Consider the following 22,991-nt stretch of genomic DNA (forward strand, 5'->3'; position numbering starts at 1 on the left):
TCTGGTGGATGTGCGCATCGTGTTCCCTCTGATTGATGAAGGGAGTCCTGGGTCGTGTAACATTATCCATCTTCCATCATCAGCCCATTAACGTCCCCACTGCTGGGGCACGGGCCAATCATCCCCACCAATCCGCACAGGGCCCGCATGATGGTTTAAAGCCCGATCTCCCTATCCATCCATAGGGAAGGCCCGTGTAACATTATAATATCATATATTATTAATGTTTTAAGAACTAATCAGCGCCACCTAGCGACGAAAGGCGCCAATAAAATGCCCTTATTTGACCCAAATTATTTCTCAAGCGAAGCCACATCTCCAGTTTACTTTGAAAGACCTTTTTGGCTTACTTTTATGAAATCTGTCCTTTCGGGTCGTAAGTCAAGTTAAATGGCCCGCCTGCGCGATATTCCTGAATTATGACCCGCGAATGTACTCGATGAAATATGACCCTGCTCGGGACTTGATAAAAAATTGATTGAGCGCTAGTTGCGAAGCCTCTTGGAATGTTTTCCTTGGATTGGAAAAGAGATGGACGATTTAGTGAACCATTTCTTCGCCAAAATGTATTCGATAATCTATTATGACAAGTCTAATAGTGTAGTATCATAATACCGTCTTAAAATCACATAATGTATTATGGTGTTTCGGCAAACAACGCAACGAGTTATGGAATCTAAAACTTTGCAGGAAGGCAAGTTTTGAATAAATATTTTTGGCTCGATGTTTTTTGGTTTGATTATTATTTTCTTTCTTTGTCAATAAGTAAAATATAATGAAAAGATAAACAAAATAATGAATATAATAGTATTCTTCTTGAATTTTGGTCTAATATAAACACCAGGTTAACGTATGTGGACTACGATTACAATGCGTAAGATAAGCGGCATAATTCGGCGGGGGGTATTCAAAATCTACTTATAATATGTTCTTTTTTACTTACACACACATATAACACTAATCACGCTAAAGAAATGAATATTTATCTACCTATTTATCTAACTCCACTTATTTTATCGTCGGCCATAAATCTCACGTTATCTTAAAGTTTCAATATATCGTCAAGTGAGAAGTTACGCTATTTTATCGCTCAAAGTTATAGCTCAGTGGACAGACTAATAAAATGTTCCCGTCCGTCTGTTTATCTTTGTAAATAGTAAATTATGCGATGATATGTGAGGTTGTTTGTCAAAAGTTATCGGAATTAATGTGCTTGTATTCTGTTATATTTACTTGTCTATTGCGTCTTGGATTTATGTAAGAGAAAATTGAAATGAGTCCATGTATTTTTGGATGTTTCAATTATATACAGGATGTTAGTGATATCGTAACGAATATTGAGGGGGATGATTCAGACCATGATTCTGAGTTAACATCAAGTGAAATTTCGTCGCAAAAATCATGTATTTTTAGATTTTTAATTTATTTGCATTTCTATACTTTTGTGATGTAAAATTCTCATTTTAGTTTTAGTTTATGTTATGTTTATTACAAGAGTGGATCCTTCGGTTCAGTAGGGATTGCCATCTGAAGCAAACCTACAGTAAGTATAACCTAAGGTAAAAAGTGTTTGCTGCAAATTATCTTGTGATTCCAACAACCACAAAATGGATTGCAGACACCTATATGTCGCAGTTGGATTGTATAAATCACCGTAAATCATTACGGCTGGCCGTTTTCAAAAACAGAATCATTTTGTAAAGCGGCGGGTCAACTATTTTAGCCGGGTTGTAAACGGCTGTATGAAAGATCGCCGGAATGTGATCGGCATCCTTTATAATAAACTATTTCTATTCTATTCTATCTTATGTTCTTCAACACGGCGCAAAACTGAGCTATTGATATGTCTATGATGATAATTGTCAATCTTAGTTATCTAGAGGTAACGGCCTCCGTGGTCCTGTGTTTTGAGCGTTGGGCTCACGATCCGGAGGTCCCGGGTTCGAATCCTGGTGGAGACATACCACAAAAATAATTTTGTGATCCCTAGTTTGGTTAGGACATTACAGGCTGATCAACCGATTGTCCGAAAGTAAGATGATTCGTTCGGAAGGCACGTCAAGCCGTTGCTCCTGGTTACAACTTACTGATGTAAGTTAGTAGTCGTTACATGAGCCATTTCAGGGGCGTTTGGTGGTTCAGTAGTAACCCTGACACCAAGGTTGATGGGGTTGGTAATCCACCTCACAACCCACACGACAGAAGAGGAATCTAGAGGTAAAGTACCTACGCCTTGTTTATTCATGACCTACGCCTTGTGTATTCACCCTACCTTCTAAGTTTCCAAAGTCACCAAAAGTAAACCCCTATTACCCACTACAAATAAAGTACCCGCACTAAATCACACTTACCAGCCCCCAGGCTTGCCAACGTGATTCTACCCACGTCGACAAACAGCTGTTAAACGTATAATGTCTTTACATTTTTTCAGCTTAATGTCTTCAATTAATCAGTGTTTATTTACGTTAAGGCACCCTTGTTAATTTGGCCAGGATGAAAAGTTAAGCAATAAGCTGTATTCCTCGCAGACGGTTTTTTCACGAGGACTCTTAATCTTATACGGTGAGGGTGGCCATGCTTTCTCTGTGACTTGGACAGGGTTGATTATAGCTATGAGTTCGAAAATCAATTAGGCCAAAATAATTAGAATTGAAAGCTTTATGTAGAAGTTACAGAGTTGTCGGCGATAAAGGTATTATTACATTTACATTACATTATATTTTGACTTTCATACCGTTCATACATTATCTGTATTAATAATAAATGATTGATTTTGCAGTCAAAGAAAAATAAATACGATTTACTCAAATATTTTAAATGAATATAACATATTTATAAGTTGCCTGTTTATTCCTGAGTGGATATTGGAACCAAGGTAAACCCAGCAAAATATATCGTCGCCATCTTGATGCCTATCGGAAGGATTGATAGCATTTCACCTGAAACCGAGAAGAGTGTACAGATGAAAGGGAAGCCTTTGATAATATTAAATGTGTTCCTCTAGTTATTGAATAACTTGTAATGTAAACTTTCATTGATTTAAAAGATGGGTTGCTGTTGCAGTTTCTTGTCATTTCTTCTCCTCAGTCATAACACCTTGCGTAAATTTAAAAATGTTACATTGACTTTAAACAAATTTATCCATGATAATTACGTTGAATAAATGATTCTAATTATTATGTAAAAGGCTAAACTAAAAATGTTTTCTAAGTAGCATTATTATTATTACATGTGGTCAAGTCCATAATTTTAACGAAGATATAGCTACAATGCTTTCACTGGTCGAGATAAATCGGCAGCCCTTAAGAATTAATTTGGAAGAATACCTCCCAACAGCTCGTTTTTCTTTGTCATAACGTTTTTTCCCTCCGAAAATATCATTTCATTTTTAATTAGCTTTTGATGTTTGGAACCCAGCGTTTTAATATTCCTTATGATTAATTGTTTTTCATGAGAGCTTGTGACAAATTGACTGCTTGAAGTTTGACGAATCGTCTTTGTAATGTTTTAATTTATATATTTTTTAATAAGCTTTTATTTTGTTTATAAATATTTGAATTTGAAATAGAGAGAAGATTTACAAGATCTTTGGCTTTTGATGTATTAATTTGAGAAAGCATGTTTTGATTAGGCCGCACTTTGATAATAGAAACTTAAAAGTCTAACGAATTCATTTATTTGTCTTTTTAATATGTTTTACTAAATAGGTTTCAGATGAAAAGAAAATCTTGGAATATTCGGGTTGGTTAACCCAGCTGTCACTATTATGCTTATTGTATAAGTTCTTATTATGAAATAACTCGTTAGTCTGAAGGTTTAAGATATGAATGGTACACTTATATTTTTATAAGAATCGCTTTTATCTTTTGTTAAATCAAAAGTGTCAGACACTCAGTACAAAACAATCGCGGTTCTAATAAGTAATCATGATTAGAAACTTGTCAACACAGACCCAAGACACAGACAGAGTTATTTGTCACTATAACAGTGACAAGTAACTATTATCTCGTGACCTGTTATCGGTACAGGCTGTCAATTTACGACGGAGCAGACACCTTGTCCTTCCATTTAACGGTTATGTCGCTGTGAATATAACTGTTATTGTAACGTTAAAATTAACGATTATTGTCAGACAGTGCTCGGCTGATAAGTTGAGATAAGAGAGGTGGAGTCATGAATAGGGGAGGTGACATTTTTGTTTTAAAGAGTTTGAATTTAGAATATAATTTTGAAATAGTTGTGTTTTATTCGTTGCTAAAGTCTCACCTATCCTCATAGGCGTTTCGCTATTAATTCAAACATTATGGCATCCAAGAAGTCGTTCAAAATGTGCTTTGAAAGTAGGTAATCCGTCAGAGTAGAATGAGTATTCGCTTGTGTGGGTAATATGAACGCGATGGCCGGTTTGGGACAGTTCAGAAGTAAAAAGAAGTCAAAATATTTTATTTAATTCTTAACACTATTAACAACACTCTACACTGTACCCCTCTAGAGGTGTCCTGGTCAACAGGATTGACACGACTGACGCGATTGACAACAATTTATGAGTGTACACATGTACATTATACATTTATACATCATACATTATACATAAGACCACCATATCTATTTTAATACATACTCTTACTTTGATCAATGAATGTGTAAAGAAGATTTATTCTCGCGTTGTTGTAGGAAGATCTCAAAGGGACGCACTACCTAGATATTTGATAAGGAAGATTTATGGTCACAACTACATCGCATTCACTGTGAGATATTTACACTTGTTTTATCGATTTGTTGATACATAAAATAGCTTAATTATTGGGGATTTTTTTGTACAAACGGAGTATAGCGTAAACTCGCGGCCCTAATCCCTAATGGGGTGGACAGAGCCAGAAGTCATCAATGACAGCTTGTAGCCCTGTTGATATGAAGTCTTAAGATGGATATGATGAACCATAAGGTTACAACAGATCAGCCTATCGCCCATAATAATAGTCTACTATGTTATAAATGACACAATCCTACTGTCAGATCCTGACCTGCACAGAAATTTACAGTTATTCAATATCCCAATAGCTTAAAGATGGATTTTATATGGAAGGCGCAACGAAATTTCTGTGAGAAAGCACAGTCTGTCGGAACACAATATCAATTTGAAATTATAAAAAACTCACTCGAAATGTTCTTGGTACTATTACCAAGAACATTTCGAGTGAGTGAGTTTATCCGTGACATAGGTCATAGGTCCGTGACATAGGTCCGTGTGCATGGGCTTTATACTTCCTTAAACGTAACCTGCCTGCTTACCACCTCCCTCTATGGATCAGTAAAGTAAATAAGTTCAGAAAATAAGCGTCTTAATTTCTACCTACATCCCATTAATTGTGGGTCGTCAGTCATACGTCGTGACGTCACAGCCGTCGTCATTTGTAAAACTCAATTACTCCCCCTCCCCCACTCCAGTCACGTCTCAACTAATAATGATAATTGATGAGAAAATTTGCGCGCTTTTTGCGGCGGAACGACGACGTTAATATTTCTTCATTGTTACGCGTTCACGTTGTCATACGGCACGTTATTGTGAAAGGTTTTATGTTATTTTACGGAACCTTTAAACTTACTGTTATCAAGTACGTACAATATACATGCAGTCATATTAGTAAGTTTTTTTGATGTGACTTATTGGAAGTTTGCCGCAAATGACATTTAACTACTTGGCCGAAAATTCGTATGACAACTCGGTGTGTAGTATTAAAATCGATCTAAGATAAAAAGGCCATGGCGTAATCTGATCATTACCGTGGTGTCCCTAATGCTAATAATATTCATATTTATTATGTTTAGACGTTAAAATGAATGAAGATGTCATTAGTATTTAGTTATTATCTACTTACCCTGGTGGGAAATAGGCGTGAGGATATGTATGTATTGTATGTATTATCTACTATTACCCTAGAAAACTTAAAACAGTTACGACAGATCATAATATAACTTAAAAACATATAGCGTTATTGCTGCCTTTCAAAACAATTTTGTATAAATCAAAACAGTACTACAATGGGAACACTTACCTACACCATTCTCGCTATATTTCTTAATAACACCGCCCCTGTTTAATTTGTAAATCGCTTGACGACTGATTAAAAACTCTTTTGAAATATTTACGAGACGGCAAGAAGAGGGGGTCCTTCGCATCGTTCGAAACTGGCTGGCTAGAAAAAATATAAAAGAAAAGGGAAAAATCTCCCGATCAATTTGGAAACGGAACGCAAATTAAAAAATATGCTCTCACCCACAGATTCGCTTTGTTGTTGATGAGTGAAAATTATAATTGAGTGGGATGGAGTCGAGTTATTTAGGATTTATTTAGGCTGTGATTTTGATCGACTTTAAGAGTTAACTTGATTCCAAGTATTAGGTAAGTAAGTAACTATAATATCAAAATATTATGTTCCTTCATATTCATTTTATTTCGTACCTAAGTAAATAATTTACCGATATACAATATCTCATCATCACTAATTTTAGAGGCACGCGCTTGTCGGTGTAGCATTCTCCATGCTACTTTTTAGGGAAAAATAGGGCAGTGGTTTCCCTCTTGCCTTCCATCCCGCAGTACTCTGTCTGACGCGAGTGGGATGGCGCCCAGAGTAGACTATTTCAAAACTGTACTAGGACCTGTCCTCCGTCTCTGAATAGTACTAACAGTTGCTGCTGCCCTCTATCAGGTTCCAGGTTACAGTCCCTGTGGCTGTGACGCATCCCTTCCCTCCTGCATTGCCGTACCGATGGCAATACAATATCTAACCATCTTAAAAAATGGATAGGAACCTAACTGTTTAGGTTTAAATTTTGAAACTACTTTTGTATTTTGACGTATATTTTTTGAAACTACTTTTGTTTTTGGCTAGGCCTACAGTAAGCTATAAGTACATAAATATCAACTCATATCAAGAAAGCCAGCAGGCAATGTTACCTACCAACTTTTTTCCGCCAAACTACAAGATTATTATTTTTACGCAAGATGAAACAGGACCAACAAATCAAATCAGATAAAGGCTGCAATCTGTCGAGTCCGAAATTACTCGGACAAGCCGTCCGCGCCGGCAAATCATCGTAATAGCTGGCTGAACATTGCTTCGGGGGGAAATAAATCTGTAGCTAAGGCGCTCCTAACGCGGGGATAGTATAGTAGTAGACAAGTAAGTCAGCAAGTACAAGTAGTCAGGCAAGTTACTCCTACAAACGCTCTTATTGTTCTTTCTTGATATATTTACATACACACATCGCCTGTAATCCCAAGAAAGTTGGGGCACAAGTGAAAATCAGCGTTGTGGCACTCCCTCAATGTCGGAGTGTCACAACATATTGCTGAGCTGACGTCCCTTTTTAAAAATAAGGTTTAATTACTATGTTCACTCCTACTGTGTACCAATACCTACTTATATCTAAAATAAATGATTTCTATTCTATTCTACAAGTAATTAGAAGTCATCTTGCAACCAACTATTGTTCGAAGCCCCAAAGTTCGGGAACATTGTTTCTCCTCGATCTGCAGCATCGCGGTACTCCGCTCGATCGATGGAAGGAGATCTGTCCATAATTGGGACGTATCTAGACCGTTTACTTTTATGAAGTAGGTAGAGCGTTGGGCTTACGATCTGGAATTTCTCGAAATCACTTTTTGAGACTGTCTTTTGCAGGCTGAATCACCGGATCGGCCGAAAAAAATAGATAATTTCGTGCTTCGGAAGGTACGTTAAGCCGTTGGACCCGGGCTACTAGCCCAAACCTCCAACCTGCAGTGGAGTATGCTCCATTCCTCCTCCGGTTGATCAAAGGGAGGCCTGTGTCCAGCAGTGTGACTTATACGAGTATAGGCTATTCATGATGTTATATATGTATGTCTATTCTATATATATGTAGTGTCGAATTCAGTGTAGTATTTTTTCATAAAAGTTACTGTCCAAGTCTAAGCCAAGCCTAAATATATAAGGGCGGCGATATGGACGATTAGCCTCCCTCTTCGTCTCGCCACGTCTCAAAATTATAGGTGAAAACTTAGTCTTGCTTATGATTGCAGTTAGGGCCTGAGATTTAGTTGGTCTTCGGTTATGACGTCATAAATCGCTTAGCATTGTATTTCACAAAGTAACTCGGGGAAAGTAACTCAGGCGTATCAGGTAAGTACACTTAGTGCGTCAGCCTGTGATAGAGATGTCGTCCCTAGAGATGTATCCCTTTGGATTGGAAGATCAGATTGCCAGTCGTTTCTGTAAAAACCGGATTTGTCAATAAACTAATTGGGTCGTGTACCAGGTTCAAGATAAATTATGAAATTCTAATTACTTCATAAAGACACATCTAAAACTAACGAAAAACATTTTCTTTTTTCTATTTAACTCATTTGTGAATTCTAAACAAGAAAAACGTAATAATATGTCCGACATTTTATCATATTTTTTTTGAATTGTAGCGTGGACAGCGATTCCCGGAACGGCGACTGCTTGACATCACATCTGTCATTTACAAGTACAGTTCAAAACACAATTTTAATCACGCTACATACAATATTTTTTTCCACTGAAATAATTGCATTTTTGGTTCATTTTTGTTTCATAATATTGAAAACCTTCCAGCCTGTTTTATAAATGCAGTAATCTTATGGGATTAAATATGTGATACAAAGCTACTAGGTATATATACTTACATCTTATCTCGATATTTTTTTTAATATATACTTATATCTTTTCGGATGGCTGGTTACTGGCACCTACTCTCAATTATCAATACAATCTTGTCTAATATAGCCTACAAGATCCGACTGCTGAGCAAAGGCCTCCTCTTCCTCTTCCCATCATCGCGATCCTGAGCGCATTCTAGCCAGTCCCTCCGGCAAGCGTCCATGTCGTTGCGCCATCATAAGACACAACGCGTGACGATCCGTGCGTACCGCTCAGCGTGCATGCGACAAGCATGTCCGGCCCAACCTCATTTAAGTCTGTCATCAATACAATACAAAGTGCTTATTGGATACTGAAGAAACACATTATTTAAACAATCTCAGAGTAATAGTTGTTACAAAAGCGGCCTTATTGCGTAGCTAGAACTTTATGCTGTTAGGTATAGGATATAATTAAGTTTATCAATTAATATATAAATGATAGTTTTAGTAGCAGCAATGATGGATGATGATGTGATAACTTTTAAGAACCGATGTGGAGAGGTTTAAATTAATAAAACACATTGTCATCAATAGACTCTTATTTATATATATAACGTTTATATTTTTAAAATTCTAGAACAGGCGCACACACATAAGCTTCGACGTCCTTTCGTGTTCTTCTCGTACACTGTGTGGCGTATTCTCATTATCTCTCTAGTACTCGAAGAACCTATGAACTCTGCAGCGGGTTCGCTGGGAGAGCATCACCTCGTCAATTACTTATAAACGTAAAAATAGATGAATCCCACCTGATGTACTTTCAAGCAGCCGTAGCTTTACCGTACTTGTTAGGCGCTTGCTGCTATAGGTCCACTCCGGCCTGCTATCGCTTCAACATCATCCTGCGCCCACGTGGTTACTCTCAGGCATTGCCTAAATTCTTATCCCGGACTAAGACTTTTCACCTCATCACCTCAGCATACAAGTAAGTTCGCACTCAGTTGGATCATGAGCAATCTTGGTGGCTTTTAACAGATCAATAGCAACTTCTGTTCCCAGGGAAGAGTGACACTCTTTATGATACATAACGATGATAAGCAGCAATGATTCGATTATTTCGATTATTCGAGTATTTTTATGTAAAAATAAATAAAGTGGATACCTAGGTATTTACATATATTTTAATAGCAAAGGTAAGTATAGCCGAATTAACTTATTGACAAACCTTTCCTTCAACTCTGAAATTGGTAAACGGATGCATTCGTTGTCTTCCAACTTTTTGAAAAACTGGTGACTTTCACATCAGAGAGTAACGTTCAATGAATTTCGTCCAACCTTAGCATATAGGTAACTCGACCAGTCCAGTATCGACCATTCTTTTTCTTGATTATTTGGCAAAATTTATCAACGAATAATTCCAAACACTGATAACCACACAATAGGAGTACTTTGTTTCATCCTTGTTTCACAATTTTTTGATACTGTTATTGAATTTTTACAATGAAATTGAAATTTATTCTATAAAAATAACAATAGACATGACAAACGCTTGACATGACAGGAACATTATTTATTATTTGTAATTTTATTACTTATAATATACTAAACAGTCAAAACATACATACCAAAAACTGTAAATTAGATTGAAAGAAGATTACATGCTATGATAATTTATTAAAATTGTTCAATTATATTTGATCCTAACTAATAAATAGAACATAATAAATTCGAATGTGAGTTTGATTGTGTGTTACGTTACAGCACAGCAATAACTAATAAAATAGTACTACCTATAGAAAACACTCTCCACGCGTTTGGAGCCAGGGACAAATATTTTAGGTACTTATTAGGTATTACTTATCTAAATCAAAATTCATTTTATATTATTCAGGCAACGGGTTTAATGATTATAATCATGGTACCTACTTAAACATAATAGTTATGTTTGGTATTCTTGTAACACCTGTTTTTAGACTTCCGACAAGGCTGAATCGCATGCGAGTTTTTTTTTTTGACGTGACTTATTGTAGATTTGCCGCAGATGGCATTAACTACATGGCCGGACAAATGGGGAGCGCTGAAGGCTCTCACCCGGTAATCGCATGCGAGTGTGTGCCTCCGCGCTTGGAAAAAGTTGTGTCAAATTAACATTTATCGAATGACGATGGCAACTTAAAAAAGATTAAGATGACCAAAGACTAGGCTGTATGGGTTAAGCTCCCTTTGCATGCCTTATTTTTAAAGGGGTGTGCCACGTCAATGATGTTAAAATCTTTTGGTGAGTTTTTTTGTGATTATTATCTCTGAACTTTGGCTAAAATAAGTTCCACATGTCCATGACAACGGCTTAATCTCACTATCTTTCTTTCAGTGTAAAACCCTCAGAATAATAAAAACCACCTAAAAATCATTGGCTTAGTACATTGACTATCGATTATGCTGTTATACCGTCACACGTAATGTGGTTTACCTATGTTTCCGCGTCTTAACGGGGTAGGCAGACCTGTAATATGTCGTTTTGTTGCAGGGTTCAAAGTCCAACTTGGATGTCTATCTTCAAGGGCTACCTGGGGAGTTCCCCATTAAGATAATGTTGTACTTACACTCGGAGTAATTGTCTTCTACATCTACATCATGCTTTTCGTATAGGACCTGCTATCCAGCGGTTTGCTTCATGATTTTGCCTAAGACCTGCCGTCCAGGCACTTAATATATCACTTTTTGGGTGAAACTTTAGCGTTTAAGTGGTTTGACTAAGCTTTGCTTGATTGTAATAACAGGATTATTCCTAAATTTGTGTTATCATGAAATAACCTAGACATGCTAGCTAAACTCTTTGCTGTATAAGAAGAAGTAATGTTAATATACATTTTTTAAAAGTGAAATTTTTAATTCCATCCTCTTTGCTTTGCTTGCAATAGGAGAGTATCATGTTCAAGGCGCCCAATCCTACTCTCTATTTTTTTGCACTCTATTAAGATCCCTTTTATTCTCTGAGTTCGGCAACTAACACCTATGCCCTGGGACCAACCCTTTCTCAATGCCCTGCCGACGGCGTCCTAGAGGTAGGGTGGGCTCATCCCCACACAGAGGCTACGCAGGAAGTTTCATCCTTCGAAATATCCATTACAAGATTTTTAAAGCAGAATTTAACTTAACGAGGTCTATGTTTGCGCCAGCCTGTATTTACATGATAACGACCTGGGATAGACATTTAGGAGTCGCCGTCGCCGGACACGGCTTGGATGATGAAGAAGACATGATAAATGTACTTAATTTTTTTTTTTCAATATTCTACCCCTTCGAGGATACAGACGTGATGCTATGTTATGTCCTTTATTCCCTGTAGTTCTAACTGATCAGTTCTACCGTAGAACTATTGTATTATTTCACAATATAAAGAAGGTATAGGTCTTTTTAAAACAATGTTTATAAAAATATATTATTATATCAAAATGGAGTTTCATTAGTTGCAGCCATTTTCTCCACATAAGTACCTATAATTATTATGTTTCTTAAAAGGTAAGTAGCTAGGAAAATAATACGAGGAAAATTAATTGTAAGTATTTGTCTATTTAAACCAAATCATAAATAAAAAGAATAGGTCTAATACTACTACTTATATAAAAACAACGAACTGAAAAGTATAAGAAAACAGCAAAACAGTTTTTACCATAACTGTACAATAACGTCAAAACTCGCTCGACGTAAAGGGAAAATAAGGCCACTCGCCGTAAAGAGAGTCGCCGTAGCGCGGGTCGCCGTTCGGAAAGTCGCTGTCAACGCTACAATTCTTTTTTTTCTGTGATAATTTCGTGTTTTGACGTTTAGTAAAAAGTGACTGATTTGACTAGTTGGAAACTAGCTTATTACAATCTGGTGAAATCTTTGATGAAAGTGGAAGAAGTGAAAGAGGTGTATCGGGGTCGTAGTAAGTGGAATTCAGTGGTCACTGCCTACCCCAACGGGAAATAAGCGTGATCTTTGTAGAGCTAGAGGCTTCTATTTAAATTTACTTTGTCTATCTCCATAATACGTTATCGCAGTAAAAAACCTTGGCAATTCATTCATAACTGTCAGGTAAAGTGCTGCATTTAGCGGCATCGTGATTGAGTGCGCAAGAGTACCTCAAATTATAGTCTAAGGGCCACGGGATATTACAGACCCCATGTTCCACGTAACAAGCTTCGGACCTTAAATATACCATTACCTCACAATGATGGTCGGTTGCCCTAAGTTTTTCAAGATCGATTGACCTGAAGATTCATCGTTTAGTGTGTTGTATAAGTTATGCTGGGTTATACGGCTTGGTATTCAACAATACTGGTAAGTATATAAACTATTTTAGGGGTTATATATATTTTTAGAGTTATTTTATATATATTTGATAACGAGAAGTTGAAAAAACTCACTTTGGGTCTCAAATATAACATATTTACAAACAACTTATATAAACAAGATATATAAATGTCAGTATTACAATGCGTCCACACAGGAGCAACTTCTGTTACGTATTTACCTAATATTATTCGTATGCTAAGAGTGTGTTTCCCACGGCATGCGACCACGCCTATCTACTAAATATCACTATTTGGAAGAATTTCAGAGAAATATAACTATTTTCTTGTTACATACCTTCTAGAATTATTTTTCCATAGTCGACTTCTAGTTTTTAAACTTATATTTTTATTTAATCATTTTATTGTACAGCAAAATGTATGACGTAGAAATATACATGAGACAAAACAGTAAAATTGATATTCGGGACAATAAAAGTTATGAATAATGACTATTCTTTACTCAGTAAAAACGACGTTAGTATTGGTGACTGTTTATGAATAATGTTTTTGTAAAGAATTTTTTTATGGACTACGTGGCACGAACAGCAATAAAAATTAAAAAATATGTATGATATGAACTTGGGCATTCGTTATTAAGATATAAAATAATAATGTAAGAGTTTTTCTTTAGTAAGAATATGTACGTCAAGTCACGCACGACGTAGAACTAAAATTATTTACCATAATAATCGTTTGAAAACTCACAGCAGATAACAACGCCAGAGTAAAGCATTTGTGTAAACGCAACATTGATAGTTAAGTCAGTGAAGCAAGCGATACGAAAATGAAAACTCTCTGGAAAATAATATTAAGAAAAGGAAGCAAAATGGAAGTGTCTGAAGAAAGTAATGATGAAAATACGCGAGAAAAAGATTACGTTGTAAAGAGCATGGGATCTTTTGGAGTGTATCAAGCTGTAGTCTGTATAGTGGCTGGTGTTGCGAGATTTATACCGATATGGAATTTATTATCAATCATATTCATAACACCTACTACTGAATTTATTTGCAAGGAGTTTAAAAATAACGTGACAAAAGAAGTTGATCATTCGATATGTTATGAAGATTGTGTAGAATATGAATATGATGAAATGGTATTTAAGAGAAGTGTGGTGTCCAGTTATGGGTTGGTTTGTGAAAAGGCCTGGATGAACAATTTTATAAATACTGTGATGATATTGGGTGTGCTAATCGGATCCTTATTATATGGCTGGGTTTCGGACAGGTATTAAATTATAAATACTTATAACATTGAAATATAAAAGCAGGTCAATGTTACATGATTAGAATTCAGTAAAGCAAATTACTGGGTTCGTATATTTTGGCTTTATTTTTTGGGTGTTACGTAACTGATTATTTAAACAAGAACTGGCGATGAGATAATTATCTTTTTTTTTTCAACATTCTTAATATTTTGGAGTAATATTAAACTTATATTTTTTTTAATTATAGACATGGACGTCGCAATGCCTTTCGGTTATCAACATTTTTCAGTATCAACTTCATGTTTGTAATTCTCTTCTCTCCCAATATTTGGACCTTCACAGTCTTTCGAGCAATAATTGGCACCACTTCCGGAGGTATTTTAGTCATCAGTATAGTTTACATTATGGAAGTCATTGGATCTAAATATAGAGAAAGTGCTGTATGTTGGATAATATCATCTGATAGTATAGCTGCAGCGTTGCTTTCTGTTTTCGCATATTACACTACTACATGGGATATATTTCTCTTTTACTGCGAAATAGCATCGATATTTATTTTTGCTCTCGTTCTGGGGCTGCCAGAAACACCACAATGGTTAGTAACCAATGCGAAAACAGATAAAGCTATTCAAATTGTAGCTAGTGCAGCTAAATGGTGAGTAGAGGTATCAACATTCAGAAGATTGATCTTTTCAAATTCGATTAATTTAACAAACATTATTTACTCAGGAACAAACTGGAGACTATAGACATAAAAGAAAATATTAAAAAATATGTCGAAGAGTTTAACATAGAAGAAAAGAAAATGGAAACTAATTATATACATCTCTTCAGAAATAGAGATCTTACTTTTAAAACTATCTGTATATTCTTACTATTTACTCAAGCTGGAATTGCGTCATGTGGTTTGAATGACTATGTTCAGTTTGTAGAGCCAGATATTTATATGTCTTTGGTAATACATGGTTTGATGCAAGTAAGTTTAAATCACATTTTTAATGTTTAAGATTTATTTCGATTTACAATTTAATACTGAAAAAAAATAAATAAAGATATTCTTTTTATCTAATGGTAAAAGTAGCTTCAGAATCTATAAAATTCATTCTCAACATAATATTATCATTATGCAATCAATAGTTACGAATTATTTCGAATTATATATTTATTATAAAGCCTATAAAATGTAAATTACTTTTTTCAGGTATTAATCAGTATTTTAGCTGTCGTCTCCAACAACATCTCAACCAGGAAAACTCTCATCGTGATTCTCCTGTTTACTACCAGTTTATCCATGGCATCAGCGACCATCTTACCTGAGGATTATTGGATAACTGCAATCTGTAGCACTATAGGATGGAGTGCCACCATTATTTTATTGGCAGTTCTCTTTATGTACACCGTTGAATTATATCCAACTTCATTAAGAAATATGGCGGTTGGTCTAGGTACGTCAGGATTGCTATTAGGAGCTCTCGTGACGTCGTCTATAGCTGGAGTAACGCCGCCATGGGTGGCACCATTCATTTCAACAGCATTGTCAAGTTTGGCTGCATTTTTTTGTGTATTCCTTCCTGAAACAAAAGGATATGTTTTGAAAAATACAGTTGATTGGTGAAATAATTTCGTTTTAATTGAAAAGTAAAATCAAGACTGTTAATGAAATGTGAGACGTGAGCATGTTTAAGACATTGTTGATTATTGTTTCCAAAAAAATCTTCATAATTATTATTTTTTTCTAACTGACTACCACGCTTACCATGCAAATGTCATCTTTTATTTTATTTTATCAAAGTAGGTATATTATATTTATCATGTCAATTGGACAAAAGAAAAACATCATAAATGTTCTTTAATTTTATCAGTGATTTACGTAGTGTTTTTAAGATTTCTAATGGGATGACGATAAGCGAAAGGTTAAAAGTTAATACTTTATTTTCTTTTATATTTTCAAAAACCCATTCATCTGTCAAATTGTAGATATATATTTTTTAATTTGTTGAAAGAAGATTAATAATTGGTATTTCCCTATAAACTTTGTTTTTAAGTGAATCATTTATAACGAATTATTGGCGTCAGATATTTTTAAGTGATACAATATTAATCAGAATTCTGAATCATTTGTTCAACGTAATTTAGTAAAGATCATGTCATGTTAGGTACATGACTTGTAAATAAAATTAAAAATGACTTAGTAAAATCTTTTGTCAGAAAATCAGTAATAATAAAAATACCAATAAGATGTTTGGTTCCTCGGACTGTCTCAATGATCATAAAAATCAAAGTAATTGAAACCAATTTATGAGACACTGAAGTTGTTTGTATAAATTTGGTGAGTAAGGTAACATTTGGCTCTATCGATTTCAATGATAATTTGGTTCTTATCGTGGACTTTCTAACCTTACGTAATCAAACCCAAAACATATCTTCAAAGTGATCTAGAACACTAAACAAAGATAATTTACCTGATCTTCTTCTTCTATCGTGTGGGTTGTAAGGTGGAGTACCAACCTCATCAACCCTGGTGTCAGGGTTACTATTGAGTCGCCAAAGGCCCTTGACATGGCTCATGTAACGACTACTTACTTACATCAGTAAGTAGTAAACGGGACCAATGGCTTAACGTGCCTTCCGAAGCAGGGATCATCTTACTTTCGGACAATCTGGTGTCTGGAATCTGGAGTAATGTTCAAACCAAACTAGAGACCACAAATAAATGTTTGTGATATGCCCCACCGGGAATCGAACCCGGGACCTCCGGATCGTGAGCTCAACGTTCAACCACTGGACCACGGAGGTCGGCATTTACCTGATGATAACGTTATTTTTTTTAAAAGCTTGAAAAAAAGTGACTCCCGCATCGAAGTAGGTACTTATGTAAACGAAAAATAATAATGTGTTTTCGTAAAGTTTTAAATTTGACTATGATAACGCAAATACATAATAATGGACAGCCTATATACGTTCCACTGCGGGTCACAGGCGTCCCTTCAATCAATTGAAGGGGGATGGAGGAGACTCCATCGCGCTGCCCCACTACGGGTTGGTGGATTAGGATGATTCCGTATCTTGGAAAGCACGATAAACCGTTGGTCTCCCAGCCTAATTTATATTGTACTTAATTATAAAATTAAAGTGTTTCTCGTAACCTTAAAAACCTTAAAGCGTATTTACAAAAGATTCACGTTTGACCATATTCTGGTCAAAAGTTGGTTCACTTGCCGTATATATTACACCTAAAGCGCAGATAACTGTAACAGTGCCAAAAATCTGACTATATGTATAAGGCTAATAGTAGTAGCACTTAAGTTACGTCACTGCTGATATATCCTTATTCCGGCCATGTGTTGATTGTCACTAACCACATCAAAAACACCGCCCCTCATCCGAAACGTTCCCTCTATCGCCACCGACGCACATCAAAGGATGCCGACGACCGATCGCTTAAACTTGGTGATATTTTAATAGACACTTCAATTTATGGGACGTAAAACTGTATACGAATTATTTTGGTATGAGATGCATCGATGTATGGAGGATGCGGGAGGACGTACCGTAACGTAGTGTTGCCCAACTATCCATAGTTGTAGAGTCGATAGTTTTCATGTATAAAAAGATAGTCAAAGAGAGAGAGAGAGAGAGAGAAGGAGAGAGAGGGAGAGAGAGGGAGAGAGAGGGAGAGAGAGGGAGAGAGAGGGAGAGAGAGGGAGAGAGAGGGAGAGAGAGGGAGAGTTTTTTTTCTCAACTTTATGTCGATCAGCAACACTACCGTAAAGTTAGGCAGACAACGTTCCACAAAAAAATATGGGGCTGTTCAGTGCTACCTTCGTTCAACATTCTAATTTTATTGATATAACAGACATATGCATATGTCTGTTATATCTTTTATACTTGTTTTTGGCTATAAATGATGACCCTTGTTATTAGACCCAGGCACAATTTCCTTTTCCTCCCATTATGATTCTGATCAAAATAAAACGAAGAAATATAGGTAGTAACATTATTATATACATATTGTTAACCAAATATCAAGCAACGATTATTATTATTATTATTATTATTAGCCTATATGATCCCACTGCTGTGCAAAGGCCTCCCCCATATTCCCCTCTCTCCCATAAACGATTATTTTCATATAATGCTTCTACCATGACATTGTATTTTTGAATAAAAATGTGCCTGACTATTTCCTAATAGGTAATTATTGCGTTACTCAGGTACATAATTATTCAATAATTATCACGTTAAATCTCGACAGCCATCTACATTATTTTTGGAAAGTCCCTCATAGAACCATAGGTAATTTTATACGTATCTCATCCAGATATCAAGCAACAATTGGAGTACTTAAGTTGACACCGTTTTGGCGTTAGTGAAAAGTGTGTGTTACCCAGTTACCCTTTTTATTAACAATATGACATTATCGTTTCATGTATGATCTGGAAAATGAACTGGAAAATGAACATTGTAATCTGTTCCAGACGGACTACCGTAGTCTGTTTAGTAATCTGTGCCGTAGTGATGTAAAAAGAATGTTCAATTTATAACAAACACAGTAGCGTGTGCCGCAAATCCGTGTCATTCACAAACGACGTTCTTGTTGTAAATTGTTATATCTCACATATTATTTGTCGCGTCAAAGCTGCGCACAGACTCGTGAACAGCACTGAAATCAGGCTCTGAAAAGGTGTCATTATTACATTGACACCTTGGTTCTTAAGAACCATTATCTGTTACACTATAATTCTCCTGAGGCCATATCAAAATACCGCCATCTACATCACAATATTCACAATGTACTTACTCCTAGCGTTTTATCCCCTATAAAATAAAGCAACAAATTTAGGACGTAGCAATTTTCTTAGGAACGTGTTATTTTCGATGTTCCAGCACTGTGGTTAGATCCCAAGAGATATTCCGCGATGATAGATTACATGTTGAAGGGCATAAAAATTACCACCCAGTTGATGTTACTCGTATAAGGTAATGAAAGGGGAACGTTTTGAAACCGTGAGATTGCGCCGCTTTGGATGATTTTTAGCACAGAGTTACATTCTGGATTATAGATTTTATTGTAGATTCACTCGCTGGTTAGTCCCGCGGAGTTATAAAGGACATCACAAATCTACGTTCCAAGATAACAAACATGAAGTAAGTACATAAAGATAAGTCACAAAATGTACGAGTATGAAATCGATGCTATCGTTTAGCTGCATCTCAATATGTAGTCTTTTTATGACTTGTGGTGATCAATAAGGACTGAAGCATGATTTGAACTACAGCCCAACGCAAAGGACTGTGGAAAACCCAAGAATATTCATTTCGGCACCTTCGTATGTTTTGTACGTCCAGCTAGGTTTTATAAAATAATGTTCTAGTCTACAGTCTTGTCATGTCTTGTCAGCTGACCATAAACATCCATCGCCATGATCGATAGGTTCGATTGGAATGCCGTGGGCGGGCAATCGCTTCATCCGGTACCTTATGGTCCTCAGTTTTATCACCTATTGTTTCTCTGGTCTTGATTTATAAGGCCTAACTATAGATATTAGCTTGTTGAAGATTGTCAGTTACAAGCGGGTCTGGTGTTCTTTATATTACTATGATTTAAACAACAGGGTTTACAAGAGTGTAAGGTAGGAAATTGGTACTAAAGAAAGCGTACTTACTTTGTAAATCAGATTGTGCATTGAACAATAAAGTTACATAATATAAATAAAATGTACTCAAACAACCTTTTTTCGATAATATACGACACAAGCTACTGTCCAACTGGGCACCTTCAGGCCTGGTGTCTTTTGTATCAGGTAAGATCCTTCAGTACTCCCCATTTGTTCGGTCAAGTAGTCAATGCCATTTACGGCAAACCTACAATAAGCCACACCAAAATAAGGCAAGGATTACTCTCGTTCAGCAGATTGAACGTCTACATGAGGGCATAATATGACAAATTGCTGCTCAATTTATAATAGGCTAATTTCCAACTAGTCAAATCAGTTATTTTTTACTAAATGTCAAAACATAAAATTACTATGAATTAGAATTTGTATGAAAAACGTCGGCTCACGTCATAGAAAAATGTCGGACTTATTATTACGTTTACTTGATTAAAATTTATAAATAAGTTAAATAGAAAAAATATTTTCATTAGTCTTAGATCTGTCTTTATTTGGTAATCAGAATTTCATAATTTATCTTTAAGCTAGTATACGACCCAATTATGGTTGATGTATCAGACCGCTCAATTATCCACAAATAAAGTTATTATAATACACGTCATAAGTTCACTCTTATTTCCGGTTGGTTTGGGTTGTATTATAATATAATCAATACTTTATATTAATACTTTATATCTAACTCCAAAGCCCACAGCAACACGTGATAAATAAATAAAGAATTATGGTGTGGCAGACCACACGCAACTCACGCGCAGCATTCAGGATGCAGATCGAATAGATACGCAACCTTTAGGGAATTAATGACGTGGGTGAACATCATAATGTGTTATGTAATAAATTCACGCTAGTAATGGCTAACATGATGGGATGACACTTTTAAAGATTCACGCATTTTATACATAGTAAATTATTAAATAAGGTTACAATCAATATAGGTAACAATGTAGGTATTATATTTTACCTTATTAAATAAATAACTTAATTACTTACCCTATTAAACATTTGATCACGTATCGACCCGTTAAAAATACATTATTATGGTGGGTAGAGCTGCAAGCAAAACTTAGGATCTTAGGATTCGAGAGGAAGAGCCAATCACTTCATGCTCATTTTCCATTGGGGTTGGAAGGTCATATTAACAGTCGCTTCTATGTAAACACCGAACCTGTTAGTACTTCCAGGTTAGGTAAGCGGACTCCGGAATAAAACAGGGGAGGTAATGATGTGAAGTTACGAAAATATGCCGATACAGATATACTTGCAAAAAGAATATATTTACAACAGAGACTTAACTAGGTACTTACATGGCAAATCGTGGCCTTAACGCTTAAAGCGATTTCTTACAGACCATAAGGCGAGAAAGTATGTAAAAAAATAAATTAAAAATTAAAATGTCCCCCGACCAAAAAAAGTACTCAATTATTATAACAAAAGGTTAAAAATGCTAAACCCCGTAAAAAGCAAAAAATAACTTATCCCACATATGCTTGCAAGCAAACTGAGCGTGTAACATTCCTATCACACTTAACAAACGACCCGATGACCTTGAAGACCTGAACCGATTTCCACCAAACATAGCTAAGAACACTTTCGACTGATATATCTTTCAAACAAAAACAAAACCGCATTAAAATCGGATCATCCGTTTGGGAGCTACGATGCCACAGACAGAGACATACACATTTACACACACACATGACACGTCAAACTTATAACACCCCGTCGTTTTTGCGTCGGGGGTTAAAAATAAAAGATTTCAAATCAAATCAAATCAAATATACTTTATTGCACAGAACTAGAATTTCAACAATCAGACATAACACATGAATACAGTACAATTTGGATTTTTTTAGATTTCGGGTGCAAACTAAATACAACTTATCAATAATAAAATGAATAATATACCTATATAAATAATACACACAAAATACCGAAAACAAACTTATCTCGTTGCCTATTATTTTCTTCTTCAAATAATTACGCCACAACTTGTTCACAGTTAACAATTAATTCTACAACCTCGTTGCAAAATGAAAATGCGTTTTTTTATCGCTGGCATCCATTATAATTGTGATCCGTGTGGTTTGCGAGTTGCATAGTAATGTGGACCACCGTGCAATGTGCACATAGTGAATGTTAATCGTTCCTTGTTGGCACCTACAGCGATGTTGGTAACATCACATAACAAGTAACCCCGAAAGGGCAGGTAGATATGTATAGAGAGAGAGAGAGAGAGAGAAAAAAAAAATGTTTATTCAACAAATTGTGACACATTACATACAAATAGTATAGTATAGATGTCCACTCCTCGCGGGCTATGTTTAAGAGCTACGTAATAGGGGGCCTATTGGGTTCGATTCCCGATGGGGACATTGTCGAAATCACTTTGTGAGACTGTCCTTTGTTTGGTAAGGACTTTTCAGGCTTGAATCACCTGATTTTCCGAAAAAGTAAGATGATTCCGTGCTTCGGAGGGCACGTTAAGTCGTTGGTCCCGGCTATTAGCCGTAAAAATACCTCCACCAACCCGCATTGGAGCAGCGTGGTGGAGTATGCTCCATACCCCCTCCGGTTGATTGAGGGGAGGCCTGTGCCCAGCAGTGGGACGTATATAGGCTGTTTATGTGTATAAGTGTATATTGCCTAACATGTTTGTTGATATGATCGTTTTGAAGTACTGGGGGGATATTATGGCCACATCACAGCAATTCATCTAAGAAAGCAATATTGCAATTTGGCATTTGTTTGCATTGCGCACTTCCTTTTATATGCGCAAATGTCAAATTGCAATATTGCTTTCTTAGATGAACTGCTTCGATGTGGCCATTTTAACCCCCCCGTAGAGCAGCGTTTGTCAAGAGGACATACATTACGAGTTTGTGGTAGGGATCTAAATTAAAAACTCAAAAAAATTGTTTCTCGTATTACGGTTATATTTTGACAAAACAAAAAGAATATAAACATAAATAAATCTAGAGTCGTAGTAAAGAGAACGAAGTTAATGAAGCCATTCCATAATATTGATAACGTTTGTAAGTTTTGTATTTTCAGTAGATACGAGCATAATTATATTAATTGTTGATTAGCCATCGGGGGATAAGAATCCGGTGGTACGGTCACGA

The 22,991-nt window shown here is 35.9% G+C and overlaps 1 protein-coding gene across 2 annotated transcripts; it reads left to right on the top strand.

Annotated features, from left to right (window-relative positions):
- The first annotated feature begins 13,609 nt into the window (after positions 1-13,609).
- LOC126369474 (solute carrier family 22 member 16-like) lies at positions 13,610-15,885 on the top strand. Of its 2 annotated transcripts, XM_050013890.1 has the most exons (4): positions 13,610-14,214; positions 14,442-14,849; positions 14,924-15,170; positions 15,396-15,885. In XM_050013890.1, the coding sequence occupies exons 1-4, from the start codon at positions 13,775-13,777 to the stop codon at positions 15,807-15,809; spliced, it is 1,509 nt and encodes a 502-aa protein (XP_049869847.1). In that variant the 5' UTR covers positions 13,610-13,774; the 3' UTR covers positions 15,810-15,885. The 2 variants fall into 2 exon arrangements, with proteins under 2 accessions (XP_049869847.1, XP_049869848.1); XM_050013891.1 differs by lacking the exon at positions 14,442-14,849.
- The last annotated feature ends 7,106 nt before the right edge of the window (positions 15,886-22,991 follow it).

This window comes from Pectinophora gossypiella, chromosome 9 (genome assembly GCF_024362695.1).
Source record: "Pectinophora gossypiella chromosome 9, ilPecGoss1.1, whole genome shotgun sequence".
Lineage (NCBI taxonomy): Eukaryota > Metazoa > Arthropoda > Insecta > Lepidoptera > Gelechiidae > Pectinophora > Pectinophora gossypiella.

Bases quoted from the DNA above. Each gene is read 5' to 3' on its own strand.
- LOC126369474 (XM_050013890.1), top strand. From the start codon at position 13,775: ATGAAAACTCTCTGGAAAATAATATTAAGAAAAGGAAGCAAAATGGAA. The intron at 14,215-14,441 runs GTATTAAATTAT...TTTTAATTATAG, and splicing joins TATGGCTGGGTTTCGGACAG to ACATGGACGTCGCAATGCCT. The intron at 14,850-14,923 runs GTGAGTAGAGGT...TTATTTACTCAG, and splicing joins GTAGCTAGTGCAGCTAAATG to GAACAAACTGGAGACTATAG.